The sequence below is a fragment of the Bubalus kerabau genome, chromosome 5 (genome assembly GCF_029407905.1).
Source record: "Bubalus kerabau isolate K-KA32 ecotype Philippines breed swamp buffalo chromosome 5, PCC_UOA_SB_1v2, whole genome shotgun sequence".
Classification (NCBI taxonomy): Eukaryota; Metazoa; Chordata; class Mammalia; order Artiodactyla; family Bovidae; genus Bubalus; species Bubalus kerabau.
The window spans coordinates 87,024,406-87,041,869 of NC_073628.1; the positions used below are offsets into that span (position 1 = coordinate 87,024,406).

Below are 17,464 nucleotides of genomic sequence, written 5' to 3' on the forward strand. Positions count from 1 at the left end.
TGTGGTTAAGTGATTGAGGGGTCGAATTTTCAATTTTAATTTTAATTTAATTAGCTACTTGTGACAATTGTATTGGTTAACACTGGTATATAATCTCCTATGTGTCATCTCTATGTACTTTTCCAGATCATATTCAACTGATATGTTCTGGGTTACACTTTTTTGATGGGGCTTGTATGTGGAGTCCTAAGACTTAATAGTTCAATACCACTTTCTAAATAAAGTAAAAATATTTGCTGAGCATCTAGTGCTTGGCAATATTGCTGGCATTACGGAGAATACAAAGTCCCTACCTTTGTGTTGCTTCTATCTAATGAGGAAATGGAAATGGAAAGATGGAGCGTTAAAACAGAAAAATGGACTACACAGCTTTGGGTATGGCTCCGCTAAACATGAGTATAAAATCAGTTAACACAATCCTGCTTCACTACATGGAAGCAATCACACAGTATACTGTCAATACAGAGGGTAGAGAACCTGGACATGTAAAATCTACAGGCCATAAAAAAATCTGTTTAGTAGTTCTAAGAGTTTAGGATCTCTGATGTTGTTCACTAATATATGGTTTCCACAAAAAAATATTAACTGCCAAGTGGAAAGCCGAGCTTGCAAAGAAATTTAGTTGTTATTTATTTAACAAGTGCTAGTGTTATGCCACAGAGAAGGCAATGGCACCCGACTCCAGTACTCCTGCCTGGAAAATCCCATGGATGGAGGAGCCTGGTGGGCTACAGTCCATGGGGTCACTAGGAGTCGGACATGACCGAGAGACTTCACTTTCACTTTTCCTTTCATGCTTTGGAGAAGGAAATGGCAACCCACTCCAGTGTTCTTGCCTGGAGAATCCCAGGGACGGGGGAGCCTGGTGGGCTGCCATCTATGGGGTCGCACAGAGTTGGACACGACTGAAGTGACTTAGCAGTAGCAGCAGTGTTATGCCAAGAAGACTCTGCTGGATAAAAATTATTATTACAGCCTCTACTTGATTTTTTTTTTTATAACTCTCTCTTAATTTTTATTTATTTATTTTTGGTTGTGCTGGGTCTTTGTTGCTGCATGTGGGCTTTCTCTAGTTGCAGTGATCAAAGGCTACTCTCTAGTAGCAGGGCCCAGGCTTCTCATTGTGGTGGCTTCTCTTCTGATTGCGGTGGCAACACTCTTCCCATGTTGCAGAGCATGGGTTTTAGGGCACCCAGGCTTCAGTAGCTGCGGCATGTGGGCTCAGTAGTTGCGGTTCCTGGGTTCTAGAGCACAGGCCCAATAGTTGTGGCACATGGGCTTAGTTGCTCCTGGGCACATGGTATCTTCCTGGATCAGGGATCAAACCCATGTTTCCTGCAGGCAGATTCTTTACCACTGAGACACCAGGGAAGCCCAATAATACTCTTTTAAATCAAGAATCCTTCAGTTTAAGCCAGGGTTGCAGTGCAGTTTTTTAAGGGATATTCTTTTATTTCAGAGCTCCTTTCTTGTTCCCTAGTGCAGCGCCATGCTGTCTGTGAATGTGGAGGGAAGACACTGCACAGGTGCTGGGAAAGTCAAGTTCCTCTCCCTGCCCTCAAGGAACTTAGACTAACTTCAAAACAGATGATCACATCACAGGTAGAAGGTGGGAACTTATGAGGTCATAACCGCTTTAGTCTTTCATGGCATTCTTGACTGTGCTTCAGGATGGTGCAAATATTTTCTTTCTCTTTTTAAATCAGGTACTGTGATACTGGCCAGTCACTGGTAAGGTGTAATGGTGTACACTTTCTATAAACTCCTCATTGTTCAACCTGCCTGTGTTAGATGAGTTTTGCTAAATGTTAATCACTCTTCACCTGGTAAAGAGTTAAGTTATCAGAAAAACCCTGATATCCTACTATGAACTACATGAGTCCAGTTTTCCTACAGGTTTCTAATGGGCACATCTTATTCTACAGACGCTATATAATGTGTGTGAAGACAGATTCATAATATTAAAGACAAGATAGTTCCTACAGAAACCACTTATTTATTTGTTGTTACAGAAATTAGGTTTATTGGAAAACCCATCAAAGAAATTTCTTTTTCCTCTATGAAAATACTCAGTCTAAGAAATGGGATCTTGGAAGCAACATGACCAAGAAAATACAGTCTGAGGTCTGAAAGATTTCAATACCTTTGATAATAGAAGACAGTCACCTGCCCAAATGAACCAAATGGCACTCAGCCAAATAGCCATAACAAATTTCTTGATTTTCTTTCCATTAAGATGAAAGGTAGGTTGCCCATATCTAGGCAATCTGGTCTGCCTCAATGGCTAATAAATATATCGAGGCAAGTGAATGCTGAAGAGATAGCTTCCGTATTATCGCCAGACACTGAGGGAAGCAGCCACTGTTCAGCAGCAGCTTGGGATGGAGGGCTTATTCCAGGGCTGAGTAAAGGATGCAAGGTTGAGGGTCTCCAGGCCTAGGGTGGGCTGGGAGGAGTGGCGCAGGAAGCAGGTGGGCACACAGGGCCAAGGAATGTGGCATGGTGGGGGGCAGCTGTCACAGCAGGTTAGCTCCGGTCACCAAACTGTGTGTGGGCAGGTGCCGGGCAGGCTGAGTGCACACGGGCAGCGTTTATCAGAGGAGCAGATGGCGGTGACGGTGCCAGTGGGGCCACTGCAGCGGTAACGGGAGGCACAGAAAGCCAAGGCGGTGGAACTCTGGTTTGCTTTCGGAGAAACCCTTTACTTTAAACCTCTTAGCCTATCGTGCTATCCAAGTTTCAAGTATTGGGTTGCAAAAAGCTCGTTTGAATTTTTCCATATAAATGGGAATATTTTGTACCATTTAAAATTTAAAGGCTGTGATACACTAGTTTAAATTTCATGTCTACTAATTAATTATGAAATGCTTCAAGACTCTAATGCAAAGTTTTGAATGTAACAAGTAAAACTTGAATATGAATAATCAATATTTCAAAGTTTAATAGTGCTCCTCCATGGACAGTGTGGAGTCAGCAAACAGCAGATTCACAGAAGTTTCTCCCTAGAGGGACTCTACGACTCTTCCAGTCTGCTCTGCTTCGTTTATAGAGGAGGAAACAAACATCCAGAGAGATGGTGCGATTTGCCAAAGGTCCCCCAGCTGGTTACGGTGACAACGCCATGCCCAGAAGCGAGGCCTGCACCCTCCTATCCAGACTTCATTTCACTTTTTCCCAGACTGACATTCCACTATGAACAATTCATTGCCAATTTACACAATATGTATAATTTCCTAAGTACAATTTAGCAATCCAACTCCAGATTTTCTTAAGCTCATTAAATTGCTCCAAGTAGCTAATGAAGACTAACATATACTGAGCTCTTACTGTGCTTCCAGCCCTGTCCCCAGAGTTTAGACTATCTCAATGCATTTTCCCAACAACCTCATGAGGCAGGTATCATTTTAGATGTAAATACTCTCAGGCACAGAGAGAGAAATAGCTTGTGCAAGATCACACAGCCACTATGCTACCTAACCGGGACTGCAGCCCATGTCTGTCTGAAATTTATGTTTGTATTTTTAACCAGAATTTGAAACATCCTCCGTTCCTACTGTGCATTTCTCTTAGTCTATATGAAAGTGTACTAATACTTAGTAATTTGTAGGTACTTGTAACTTCTCACATTTTTGTAAGAAGATTGAAAAATGTATCTCAGTGTGTTTCTTGCTTCTTTTATTAAACTGGCATTGATTTTCTATACCAAAAAAAAGATGTACATGAAATAGCATCTTGAGTCCATTGAATGTAGCATTCCTGCCAGTTCTCATCTTTTCACTAGTAACAACCCTTCTGTATCTTCCTTCTCACTGGAGGCAGAAGCCAAAGTCCTTACAAAACCACTGACAAGGCTGCTGGCAATCTGCACCTCCCCTCAACTCCCTGCCTATCTTCTCCCTCAGGACTACTTACTGTTCCCTCCACCTCTTTGAGATATTACTCAAATGTTACCTTACTTCTTAGGCTCCCCAGACTACCCCATTTATAACTGAAAAACTCCCCCAACCCCAGCACACCTTGCCCCTCTCCTGTTTTACGTTTCCCTGTTGTACTTGTTACTTTCTCTATTTTAACTTCTTGGCTAATCGTCCCTAAGAGAATGAAGGCATAACTATATAGTTCACTGCTGTATTCCTAGTGCTTGTCTTAAGAGAAGGTGCTAAAAAATATTTGCTGAGTGAACTGTAAGACAAACTATAACATCCAGGTATGTGCCTTCGTTTCAACTTCAAAATGTAAGCTACATATTCTGAGCACCCTAACTCTGTAATGCCCTGTCATAGATCTATTACCTATGGGCAATTCACTAATCATTTTGTTTTTTTACTGTTGAAATCAATTTTCTCCCTCTTCCACTCTGTATTCTTGGTGGTCTCCAGGATTTAAAAAAGGGGGAATATCCAATTTTTGATAGATCCCTCAGCAATTTAGAGAGAGTGATCTGTACTTTTACTGGTCTCTGTAGAACAGGACTATCATCACAGCATTAAAAATATAAGAAGAAAAACTATTAGGAAAGTGAAGTCACTATTTGTATTTTCAAGTGGTAAAATAAAATACTGCTTGTAAAAAGGACAAACAGCAAGATGATGGCTCTTTGAGCATTTGTTGTTGTCTAGTCGACAACTCGTGTCTGATTCTTTGCAACCCTGTCTACTGTAGCCCCCAAGCCCCTCTGTCTATGGGACTTCCCAGGCAAGAACACTGGAGTGGGTTGCCATTTCCTTCTCCAGGGGATCTTCCCAACCCAGGGATTGAATCCCTGTCTGCTGCATTGGCTGGCTGATTCTTTACCTCTGAGCCACCAGGAAAGCCCCTATGAGCATTTATAAAAACAGTTTTTCTGTTGAATGTTGTCTTGGGAGGCCCAGTGTAATGAAAGAAGCCTGTGGTGGGAGGAGGACCTGGGTTCTTGGGTCATGTAATGAGAAGACTGAGAATGATCTTTGTGATACAAAGCTCTTGGAGACAAAGCCATGACATTTTCTCATGCCCATCTAAAGTTATTCAGCTCAGTTCAGTTGCTCAGTCGTGTCCGACTCTTTGCAGCCCCGTGAACTGCAGCACACCAGGCCTCCCTGTCCATCACCAATTCCCGGACTTTACCCAAACTCAAGTCCATTGAGTCGGTGATGCCATCCAACCATCTCATCCTCTATTGTCCCCTTCTCCTCCAGCCCTCAATCTTTCCCAGCATCAGGGTCTTTTCAAATGAGTCAGCTCTTCACATCAGGTGGCCAAAGTATTGGAGTTTCAGCTTCAACATTAGTCCTTCCAATGAACATTCAGGACTGATCTCCTTTAGGATGGACTGGTTGGATCTCCTTGCAGTCCAAGGGACTCTCAAGAGTCTACTCCAACATCACGGTTCAAAAGCATCAATTCTTCCGCGCTCAGCTTTCTTTATAATCCAACTCTCACATCCATACATGACTACTGGAAAAACGACTGGACGGACCTTTGTTGGCAAAGTAATGTCTCTGCTTTTTAATAAGCTAAGTTGGTCATAACTTTTCTTCCAAGGAGTATCTAAAGTTATATTTCATGTTTTACAATTGATTTAACATACCAAGAATAATTGTTATAAATTGATATTTAGGTATATAAACTTTATTTTCACAATTTAGTTTTTTCTTGTTAAACAGAAATTGCTTTCATGTCACTAACATTTAAATATGTAAGTCATATCTAAGGACATATAAACTTAAATGATCACCATAATTACTATATTTAACTCTGATTCATTAGGGGACTAATTACTTATTTTGTGAACATGGAAGGCCCCCTGTTATTCTTTTCCCATTTTGAACAAGGGCAAAGAACCTGAAAAGTTCAAATTTCAGTTTGCCACTTGTTTGTAAGCTCTAAGGATATTATAACCAAAGGCTAAAATGAGTTTTTGGCACTGTTTGGAAGTTCCTATTTTGGGTGCTATCCCTTCTGCCTCCATCAGCTTGCACTGAGAATTACTAGTACTGTACATAATCCATTAATTTCAACTCAAATCATTTCACAAATGTTAATATTTCATCTTCATATACGACTGCACTGTAAAATACAAGATTCTTAATTAAAAGCCATTGAAGAGAACTTAAAAAATAAAATTCACTGATCAGTTAAACCATACTATGGGAGAAAGTTAAATGTGTATTTTTCTAAATTTTGAATTAAAATTGGGGCAGCCTTGGGCCAGCTAAAGCACCACGCAATATAGTTGACCTTAGACTAGACTAGACCACTGGCTAGCCACTGTGCAGATTCTCTGGGGTTTAAGACATTCATCTCTATCACAGATCTAAATTCTGGAAAACTGTTAGAATATTAACACACCTCTTATTTAGTAAAAGGAAAAATTAAGCTTCTAAGACACACCAAAATAACATTTCTCTTTGAGAGTAATATATTTTTCTTTTCACAAAATCACAGCCTTTTATTTTTTCATAAGCTTTTATTAGAGCTTTGGCATAATTTTGTCAAAAGTATATCCGTAGGAACAGAATCAAAGTGTGTGACCTAGCTGGGGTCTTATCCTCATTGTTAGTTAAGGGGACTTCATTAACTGCATGACCAAGTCCTAAATTGGACAGAATAAATCTTACAGGAGGTCTGTCTTCTTGATAGATATAAAGAAAACACAGAAATGCAATTCTGAGGCTAACTTCTTTGGCTATTAGTACCATGACAAGGCCTGTGAAGTCCGCTTTGCAATATGGAGTGGAGGCCACTCTTCAAAAATAAGCATGATCTCCCAAACCCTGCATCAGAGGTCATGGGAGAGACAATAGAAAGGCCCTTCCTGAGTCTAAAATTCAACTCCCAAGTTAGGATTTAGAAAAATTAAACCAATTATTAAGCAGAAGAAAATCCCTGAGTATAATGACTGTCAGCTTGTACAAATCAAATCAAAATTTTAAGGGTTCTAAGCAAATAGCTGGAGAAACAGATAAGATAAATCTAAAATGGAAGAAGAGGTGGCGGATTCCAGCTGAAAATACCAAGTTGAAGATGAAAGCATTTGGGTAGAAGCAGCCTCCTGGCCGGAAGGCAAAGAGGATAAACGAATATTGCCACCAAAGTGCTGGAAAGGCCAATAGAGGCTGCAGCGGGTCGGTTTAACTGAAGGCGGTTTCCACCTCCTCCATTAGCTCGGCCCCAATTGGAAGCGCAGTGCGCGGCGCCGCGCTCCCGGCCCGCCGCTCGGGCGGGGCGGGGTGGGGCGAGCGCGGGCGCTCCGCCGGCGCAGAGGCGGGGCGGCTATATTACGTGCGCGGTGCCGCCCCTGCGAGAGGACGTTGCGTGCTCGCTCGCGCCAGGCGAGTCTCCGCGTCTCCCTCGCGAACTCGGTGAAAGGAATTGGCGCCGTTCGACACCAGGCGGATCCGCTCTGCAGCACGAGCCCACCTCCAGCCGCAGCCGCAGCCGCCGCCCGGGCCGAGGAGCAGCCGCAGCCGCCGCCAGTGGCCGAGTGAGCGGAGCCGAGTTTGAGCCAGCGCCTAGCGGTGAATCGGGGCCTCACCATGAGTTCCTCGCCTGTTAATGTGAAAAAGCTGAAGGTGTCGGAGCTGAAGGAGGAGCTCAAGAAGCGGCGCCTGTCCGACAAGGGCCTCAAGGCCGAGCTCATGGAGCGTCTCCAGGCCGCGCTGGACGACGAGGAGGCCGGGGGCCGCCCCGCCATGGAGCCCGGGAACGGCAGCCTAGACCTGGGCGGGGATTCCGCCGGGCGCTCGGGAGCAGGCCTCGAGCAGGAGGCCGCGGCTGGCGGCGACGACGACGAGGAGGAAGAGGAGGAGGAGGAGGAAGGGATCGCCGCCTTGGATGGCGACCAGATGGAGCTCGGGGAGGAGAACGGCGCCGCGGGGGCGGCCGACTCGGGCCCGATGGAGGAGGAAGAGGCCGCCTCGGAGGACGAGAACGGCGACGACCAGGGCTTCCAGGAAGGGGAGGATGAGCTCGGCGAAGAGGAAGAAGGCGCGGGCGATGAGAACGGGCACGGGGAGCAGCAGCCTCAACCGCCGGCGGCGCCGCAGCAACAACCCCAGCAGCAGCGCGGGGCCGCCAAGGAGGCCGCGGGGAAGAGCAGCGGCCCCACGTCGCTGTTCGCGGTGACGGTGGCGCCGCCCGGGGCGAGACAGGGCCAGCAGCAGGCGGGAGGTAAGAAGAAGGCGGAAGGCGGCGGAGGCGGCGGTCGCCCCGGGGCTCCGGCGGCGGGTGAGTGCTGCGTGGTTGGTTGCGCGCGGCGGGAGGCCCGCGCGGGGTGGGGACCGTGCCCAGGCCTGCCGGAGCCCCGCAGGGGGGAGGGAGGAAACCCGCCGCGGGAGAGAGCACCCCCGGGGGCTGGGGACTGCTGGAGGGGGGCGGGCGGGGCGTGGGGAATCCCGGGTTAGGCGTGAGGCCTCGGCTCGGTGTGTGACGGCGGTGGCGGCGCCTCCATTATGTGGCTGGAGAGCCGGGGTGGGGAGGGGGGAGGCTGCAGCTGCCGCTGGAGGGGGAGGAGCCGCGGAGGCGCCGTCGCCCTGCGTGCGCGCGGTGCGGGCACATGTCTCGGGGGGAGGGGAGGCCCGGGGCCCCGGCGGCGCGCCGTGGCGGCTCCGGGCCGCGGTATTGTGCAAGGCGCGCCGGGCTCGGCGTGACGTCACTTCCGGCGGGCGGGGCGGGGCCGGGCGGAGCCCGCGGCGAGCAGTACAATGCGGCCGCGGGGAGCGCGGGCCCGGGTGGGGGGAGGGGAGTGCGGGCGGGGCGCTTCGGCCCCTCCCCCTTTCCTGAACACTCTGGGGTACACGTGGGCTCCGGGCCTGGGCCGCGCTAAATTTTCATGAGCTTTCTGGAATATTCGAGTGGACTGGCAAAATTAGCCATGTCCTTAGACTGCGTCACTGAGTCCAAACCGATTCCAAGCAGATTGTTGTTTGAATTCGCAATTGAGTCGTTGATTGAAATCACAATGTACAAGTCGAGCTTTAGGGAACCTCCAACAAGAAAGGGATTTTCTGCTTGTTGTGGCGGCGGGCCGTGGTGTCTTATACGGCGGTGTCATGTGTTGTAGGAGACGGCAAAACAGAACAGAAAGGCGGAGATAAAAAGAGAGGTGTTAAAAGACCTCGAGAAGATCATGGCCGTGGCTATTTTGAGTACATTGAAGAGAACAAGTATAGCAGGTAGAGGATGCTAACCTGGTTTTGGCGCCTGTTCACTATTCTTTGGTGGGGAAAGTTGTATCAGGAGACAATTCTGTCTTTTCAGAGCCAAATCTCCTCAGCCACCTGTTGAAGAAGAAGATGAACACTTCGACGACACAGTGGTTTGTCTTGATACTTGTAAGTGAAGCTGTTTCTTCCCCGTTCCTCCCTCAGTTATCAAATATGGTTTTTGGTTACAAAATGTTAGAAAACTTAATGCGTGTGAACGGTTCTTTTAAAATTAGATGGTGGCTTTTATTCAGATTCTGGTCACTTAATTTAGTCCAGCAGTTATATTGATAGTTTTAGAGGTTCCAGAAATTTGATTATTTTTTGGTATGATTTTAAAATTCTCATTTGTAGGAATGTGAAATGAATGCCAATATTTGACTGTCTAGCTAATGGAAATTTGTAAGACTACCTATAATTTGTCCCTGTAGGGTCTACAATAAAAGTAATGTCATTTTTTTATTGGTGGAATTATGTTAAGTGAGCTATTTGGGCCAGTTAAGTATTTATTAATGACTTCCCCATTAGCACATCACTATTTTCCCTATTCTAAAAGATTGTAATATTACTTTCTCAATAACTGCTCTTTTGTTCTCAATTCCAGTTCAGTAGCTGCTGCTTTAACCTAAGTTGGTTTCTTCCAAAGACCTGGGGCAGCAGCAGTGGGCTATCACTGGGCCACTAGCTTTCTTCAGCAGCGAATGGTATCAATGGCAGCGCTGTAAATACTGCTACTTTACCCAGTTGGGTTACAATTGAGTATGAGGAAGTATTGCAAACCTCTAAAAGGGCCTTGGCAGTCAGATTTCCTCATTTTTCTTACATACAAAATCATTGGTTTAGTATTTTGATCAGAAAGTACAATTGTATGATAAACAGAAAAAAGGGTAGAAATAATTGCTTAGAGGTAAGGTGTCATCCTGTCCTGTAGATCTAAGGAGTTGAATCTTAGATTCTCCTGTTTTGGAATACATATTTTATTTAGATGTGTATGGTAGTGTAAATGTAAGTCTTTTATTACATACCATTTACATATAGTCAATGTAGTGGAATCTTTTTTTTTTTTGAACTGCATATGGAAGAGTAGTTGAATGTTTCATGTTTAGTTGCATAAAATTGGTGAGCTATGAAGCAGTGATTTAGGAAGATAATGCTGTTATAAAAGGCTTTTTAGCTCATCAAGGGATACCAGTTTAAGTGCATTATTGGGTTCAAGTATAATTTGTTGAACATTCTATCAGAAATGTAAAGAGCAAAGGTTATGTGAGGAATTCCAGACTGTAGGTTTAATTTTATCTCACCAGTAAAACTTAGGAAAGGAGCTTTCTTAATTTAGTGTTGCCTCCACTGAGAACTCAGAAGGTGCATGCTAATGAGCCAGTGACCCAAAGGTAGCGAGGTTCAAGTCGTTTTGGATTTGGATTACTCCAAAGTGTGTAATCCTCCATTCTTACTAACAGGCAAATCTGGGGAAAGGGGACCTAAAATGCTGTAGTAATAACAGCACTGATGACCAGGTTTATATTGTATAGACTGAGATTGCCTTCTTAACAAGTTTTAGCAAAGAGTTTAAGATCTAGAACCCCTGTAAAGTGAGGATCAACAGCTCATACTCTTTACTTTAAAATACTTGGTCATGGCCTCCCTTCAGTTTTATTGTGGCACTGGTAAATTCTACCTGGTCTGGCATGCTTCACTTTGATTTCCTGCTATCCTCTACTGCTTGCCTCTAAATCAAGGTAAAGAGCAGAGCAGGTATGTATAAATGTCACATTGTCTTGATTATTTTATATACTTAAAATACACATATACTAAACCTTGATATTTGGTAGCTGCATAGGTAGTGTACACTTCAGTTCATAATTTGGCAAGAATGACTTGGTGGGAGTGGGGTTTAAACTGAAAATTAGAACAGCATCTGCAAAAACGTAGTATGCGGCATTCAGAAATATGTGAAAATTTAATAACAGCTTGGTCTACATGGCAGATGTTTATAGTGGGTATCAAAAGAAGTAATACGGCATTTGATATAATTGCAGATAATTGTGATCTACATTTTAAAATATCAAGAGATCGCCTCAGTGCTTCTTCCCTTACCATGGAGAGTTTTGCTTTTCTTTGGGCTGGAGGAAGGGCATCTTATGGTGTGTCAAAAGGCAAAGTCTGTTTTGAGATGAAGGTAAAAGTAGTTTTGCGATGTTCTTTTTTTCTTAAGCTTTGTGAGGTTTTTGCCTGATGTTATTAGATATCAGTGGAACTTGTATTTTTTTTCAAGTTTTTGTGGGTTACAAGAGGGACTAACCCTTTGTTTTATAGTAGTTGAAGATGTTTGTTATATTAGAAGTTGCCATGTAGATAGAGCCAGCATAATTTTTATTTAGGGTGTTCATTTTCTATGAGGCACTTGAAAGGCCCACCAAAGGTTTGAAAAAATTTGGTTAGGCTCCAGTTTTTGTTCTGAGAAATACATGTTAAAGAATAAAGTTCAGTTGGTTTTGACTATTGAGAATATATAATTTCAACGTTTTCTTTTAAATGTGAATCAACCAAGTACATTTTCAGCTTCAAGTTATAAGCCCTTAATTTTTGAAGTTCTTGTAAATGTTGGGGGGAGTGTAAAGTTGGTGTGTGTCTGTACTTAGTAGCTGAAGAAGAATTAGCCCATTGCCCAAATGAAATAAACCAGGGTTGATTGAGGGGTTTATTTTCCTTGGCTCACAGTTTATCTTTGACTTTCAGGTTACAGAGAAGATCCCAGTGAGGCATTTATATACGAAAGATATTGATATACATGAAGTTCGGATTGGGTGGTCACTAACCACAAGTGGAATGTTGCTTGGTAAAGTTTCCATTTGAGTATCTTGGTACTCGTGAGTGTTCAGGGTTTGATTTCAGCAGTTAGCAGGCATTCTAAACTTTTTGCCTGTTTAAAATTTTAGAGATGAATAATAGTAACATGAGCACAGGCTAAATTTTAGCTTTTTTTTCTTTATAGTTACTTGGTTTATGGCTGATGGTTCAAATAGAATGTTATGTCATGCAATTTGTCAACTAGTTAAATAACCACTTAGCTTTTTTTTACCTAGTATAAAGTCAGTATAGTATACTCTTGAACCCTACATCTTGAAAAAATAATGGGTCAGTTTATTGTTTTGGAGACTCGATTTAATGAAAGTTATTTTCTTAGGTGAAGAAGAATTTTCTTATGGGTATTCTCTAAAAGGAATAAAAACATGCAACTGTGAGACTGAAGATTATGGAGAGAAGTTTGATGAAAATGATGTGATTACGTGTTTTGCTGTAAGTCATAGCTAAATTTCTATGTAAATGGCAAGTTATTAGATAAGATTATTTTAAAGTTATATCAATATCAACTTTAAATTACTGATTTATTTTGACTGAAAACTTAATATGAAGTTGATCCAAAAATCTAGTCTTTTTGGGTAGTATTTCTGTTTGTGGACATAGGTGCTTTAATTGTTCACACCAAGCTATTTAAACATACAACCTAAATATCCACAAGATAAGCTTTACTCCTAGGTTTTTTTTTTTTAAGAAGTGTTATAAGAAGCAGATTAAAACCCATTAATTTTTCTCTCCGATTAACAGAATTTTGAAAGTGATGAAGTAGAACTCTCTTACGCAAAGAATGGACAAGATCTTGGCGTTGCCTTCAAAATCAGTAAGGAAGTTCTTGCTGGACGACCACTCTTCCCACATGTTCTGTGCCACAACTGTGCAGTTGAATTTAATTTTGGTCAGAAGGAAAAGCCATATTTTCCAATACCTGAAGACTATACTTTTATCCAGAATGTCCCCTTGGAGGATAGAGTTAGAGGACCAAAGGGGCCTGAAGAGAAGAAAGATTGTGAAGTAAGTCACTGGAAAGAAATTTTTTTTGAAGTTTGGCTAAAGTTCTGTTTAATTTACTGCTGTACTTGTTCCCATCAAAAGTCTGTGGAAGTTCAAATGTGTAATCTGGGCTTTTGTGTATTTAAAAAAAAAATATTTAAAGAATTCTTTCCATTGTAGGTGGTTATGATGATTGGCTTGCCAGGAGCTGGAAAAACTACCTGGGTTACTAAACATGCAGCAGAAAATCCTGGTAAATACAACATTCTTGGAACAAACACCATAATGGATAAAATGATGGTAAGTAAAATGGGCTTGATTTCAGCATTTTTAAAAGACTAGAAGGTATTCTAGGTAATATTTTTGTTTTTATCCATTTTGTTTAGTATTTTAGAGAGAGGAGTTTGGGCAGTTAAATGTTGATGTAAGTAGGTGCTTTACCTGTAAGGTAAACTGCTTTCCTTCCAGTGACTAGACTCCATTTTCTGTAGAAGTTTTTTTAACTCAATTATCCAGTAGATAAAGATGAGCTGATTGGCATTGGGTGGTGTTACAGGATAAAATGTCCTTTCTTGTAGCATTGAGGAAAGGCAATGTTTAAATTTCTTTTCAATTTAAAAAAAAGGTGGCAGGTTTTAAGAAGCAAATGGCAGATACTGGAAAACTGAACACACTGTTGCAGAGAGCTCCACAGTGTCTTGGAAAGTTTATTGAGATTGCTGCCCGTAAGAAGCGAAATTTCATTTTGGATCAGGTAAGCTGTAACTTTGAAGTTGAAAAAACTGATAATTGTAGAATTAATGTTTGGGGTTTTAAACTTTTTTTTTTTTTTTTTTCTTTTTCTGAAAGACAAATGTGTCTGCTGCCGCCCAGAGAAGAAAAATGTGCCTCTTTGCAGGCTTCCAACGAAAAGCTGTTGTAGTTTGCCCAAAAGATGAAGACTATAAGCAAAGAACACAGAAGAAAGCAGAAGTAGAGGGAAAAGACCTACCAGAACATGCAGTTCTCAAAATGAAAGGCATGAAGTTCTGTTATGTTAAATATCCTGTGATTTGTATCTGTTAACTTAATGTCAGTAATAACTGTTTCAAGAGTTAAACTAACTGTAAATGAACATATATATCTAACTTGTGCTTGTAAGAAAATGTAAGTAAAATATGACTAGGTGTTGTGTGTTTTGCAAAAATTAACAGCTGATTGAGAGTTACAGGCTTCAGGGTTGTGAATGTGTATGTAATGGGTTTGTAGGTTAATATGATTTTATGTTTTGCAGGAAACTTTACTCTGCCAGAAGTAGCTGAGTGCTTTGATGAAATAACCTATGTTGAACTTCAGAAGGAAGAAGCCCAGAAACTTTTGGAGCAATATAAGGAAGAAAGCAAAAAGGCTCTTCCACCGGAAAAGAAACAGAACACAGGCTCAAAGAAGAGCAATAAAAATAAGAGTGGCAAGAACCAGTTTAACAGAGGCGGTGGCCATAGAGGACGTGGTGGATTCAATATGCGTGGTGGAAATTTCAGAGGAGGAGGCAAGTTAATTTTGAGTAGTATTTGGTCCAAGGTTGAAACAAATGGTACCCTTCTAGTTTGGGTCTGTATATTACTTAGCTGAATTTAACATAGGAAGCTTTTGATGTGCATTATCTTAGCTGTCTTGGTAAGCATCTAGGTTATGTTGAATGGTTAAACATTTTTCTCCTAAAATGAAGGAATGGTCCAAAAGAACCCTAAGTCTCATGTAAAGAAGGTAGCAACACACTATTAAATGAAACGTTTCTTGTTTTCTAGCTCCTGGGAATCGAGGTGGATATAACAGGAGGGGCAGTATGCCGCAGAGAGGAGGCGGCGGCGGCGGCAGTGGTGGCATTGGCTATCCGTACCCTCGCGGCCCTGTCTTTCCCAGCCGCGGTGGCTACTCAAACAGAGGGAACTACAACAGAGGGGGAATGCCTAACAGAGGGAACTACAACCAGGTAACCATTTACAATCTTTGCAGATGCTGATTTTCTATTTAATTTAGTGTAAAAGGTTAAATATGATGGGCAGCCTCAGTTAAGAGTTAAGAATACAGTGTATATGCATAATTAGGATAAAATGCATAAAATTTATTAATGTTAACTTTTAGGTGCATTAACTGTTATTAGGAGCAAGTCAGGTGTGATGTCTCATAGTGAATAAGTTAATCACCTGAAAGGAAACCCAGCAGAGTGCTCAGAGGTTCATGGCTGACTGCCCATCCATCCATTACTGCAGCCATGTCCCCTCTTTTTCCCTTGCCCCTTAGATAAACCTAACAACTTGTGTTCTGAGTTCTTTAAAGATTTTTTTTCTTTTTTGTAGAACTTCAGAGGACGAGGAAACAATCGTGGCTACAAAAATCAATCTCAGGGCTACAACCAGTGGCAGCAGGGTGTAAGTAATTCCTTATGTGCTTTTATGTACATTTAATTGTATTTTGAGTTCATAAGAATCAATCTTGAAAAAAGATCTTGTCCAGGGATCAAAGTGTTTATAAATAAGTATTACAGGGCAAGCTGTGAGTTGTATTGCAGTTGTAGCTGTATACTATCTTTTGAAGGCGAGATAGGTTGGAGTTTGCTGTAACTTAATATTTTTTAATAAAGTAATATTTAATTCATATGGTTTTTTTTTTTAACTGATAGCTTTAATTGTATAAACTAACCGAAGTCGTAATGTGTTTCCTTTTGTAATGTGTATTGATAATGGGATGTTAATACTAACTAAATCTGGCTTGATAAATCAGAGGAATGACAGGTATAAATTTGTTTCCAGCAATTACTCTGAATTAGATTGTCATTTCCTAAAAGCAATTTGAGTGGCTTATTGATGTTTTTTCTTTAAAAAAAAAATTTTCTCTTACAGCAATTCTGGGGTCAGAAGCCATGGAGTCAGCATTATCACCAAGGATATTATTGAATACCCAAATAAAACGAACTGATACATATTTCTCCAAAACCTTCACAAGAAGTCGACTGTTTTCTTTAGTAGGCTAACTTTTTAAACATTCCACAAGAGGAAGTGCCTGCGGGTTCCTTTTTTAGAAGCTTTGTGGGTTGATTTTTTTTTTTCTTTTCTTTTTTGTACATTTTTAATTGCAGTTTTAAAGTGAATCGTAAGAGAACCTCAGCATTGTGCACGATAAGAGAATGTGTCAGTATTTCAGGGTTCTACATTTTATCTGTAAAATGTGACTTTTTTTTTTATCACAACAAAAGTAAAATGTTGCTTTGTACCTGGTGTCTTTTATTAAGAATTTACTCCCCCCCATTTCTCACAGAGATAACAGTCGGGAGTCATTGTCACAATATAATAGAAATGTTAGCAACCAGATTCATGTAAGGACTTAGTGGTCCTCATGAATTGCATAAGACTCTGTACTGCTCATATTACACTCCATCCTCTCTGTAGTTTGCTGAGTAGTGGAGGGGTAAGCTAAATAGTAGTTTTTGACAGTAACTGGGAAGGCTCGCTCTTTTTAAGTAACAATGGAATTGGCATATTTGGGAATGAAGATAAAATTTGGAACTAAGATAGAGAAGATGGAGTGTATGTAGAAGGGCTGTTAAAAAATGTAAAACTTGGTTGCATTATTTGTGGAGGCTCAAACTTGTGAAGGTTTAAGTACCATAATTTTTCCATTTGTTCTGCATTTTGATTCTGAAAAGAAAGCTGGCTTTGCCCATTTCTTATTAAAAAACCTTGTTGTAAATCCAGTTGTCTAATGGGATCTATATGAAGTTAGCTATGTCTGTATGCCCTTCTCCCACAAAATACTGTATAACTAGTGTGCTTGTAGTAGTTAACTCCACCATCTTTGTAAGCTAATGAAATTGTGAGTCACCCATTTATATCTTAATTTTTAATCATGTCAGTTCTTGAATGGGTATCTCCTTAGCCTGCTGATTTCTTTTTCTTTCTAAAGAAAGTGGGTGGAGAAATTAATTTAGACGTTTGTTTGCAATAAAAAGAATTCATTTTACTCTTGTTTTGGGATTCTCGCCATCAAGGTTCAAAATCCCTTTATGAAACTCCCAAGAGGAGAAAATTTAAGTGTGTGCTTTCTGGACAGCTTATTCTTTACTCTGCACTTGGAACATTTAGGTTTTAAAAACTTAAATGTATATTGACAATTGACGTAAAATTATGAAGTTGAACTCTTCCCTTCCCCTCCCCCCAGATGACTTTAAACATTTAATGAGGGGAAAAGGTACTGGCTGGGAGAAGTTAACACTCAGTTTACCATCTTTAGAAAATGCTAATGGCTGTCCTCAACTGATAATTATATTTACATTTATATAATACATGAAACTCTGGGAACAGATGCTTTTAGAAGCCATCATGCAAGCCAGTCAATACTACACAACACTGCTAACTTAACTGTAGTTATGTGATAACATTAGATCCCCT

General features: G+C 41.6%; 1 protein-coding gene and 1 pseudogene across 2 annotated transcripts; one reads left to right on the forward strand and one right to left on the reverse strand.

Annotated features, from left to right (window-relative positions):
• Window positions 1-2,365: 2,365 nt before the first annotated feature.
• Window positions 2,366-7,519, reverse strand: LOC129654267 (keratin-associated protein 3-3-like; annotated as a pseudogene).
• On the forward strand, window positions 7,285-17,036 carry HNRNPU (heterogeneous nuclear ribonucleoprotein U). Of its 2 annotated transcripts, none has more exons than XM_055582089.1 (14): window positions 7,285-8,208; window positions 9,044-9,155; window positions 9,241-9,314; window positions 11,225-11,364; window positions 11,925-12,024; window positions 12,373-12,485; window positions 12,795-13,058; window positions 13,218-13,337; window positions 13,663-13,791; window positions 13,887-14,055; window positions 14,311-14,565; window positions 14,825-15,009; window positions 15,377-15,448; window positions 15,920-17,036. In XM_055582089.1, exons 1-14 carry the CDS (start codon window positions 7,518-7,520, stop codon window positions 15,971-15,973), a joined length of 2,478 nt encoding a protein of 825 aa, XP_055438064.1. In that variant the 5' UTR covers window positions 7,285-7,517; the 3' UTR covers window positions 15,974-17,036. The 2 variants fall into 2 exon arrangements, with proteins under 2 accessions (XP_055438064.1, XP_055438065.1); XM_055582090.1 differs by having other exon boundaries at window positions 7,285-8,151.
• The last annotated feature ends 428 nt before the right edge of the window (window positions 17,037-17,464 follow it).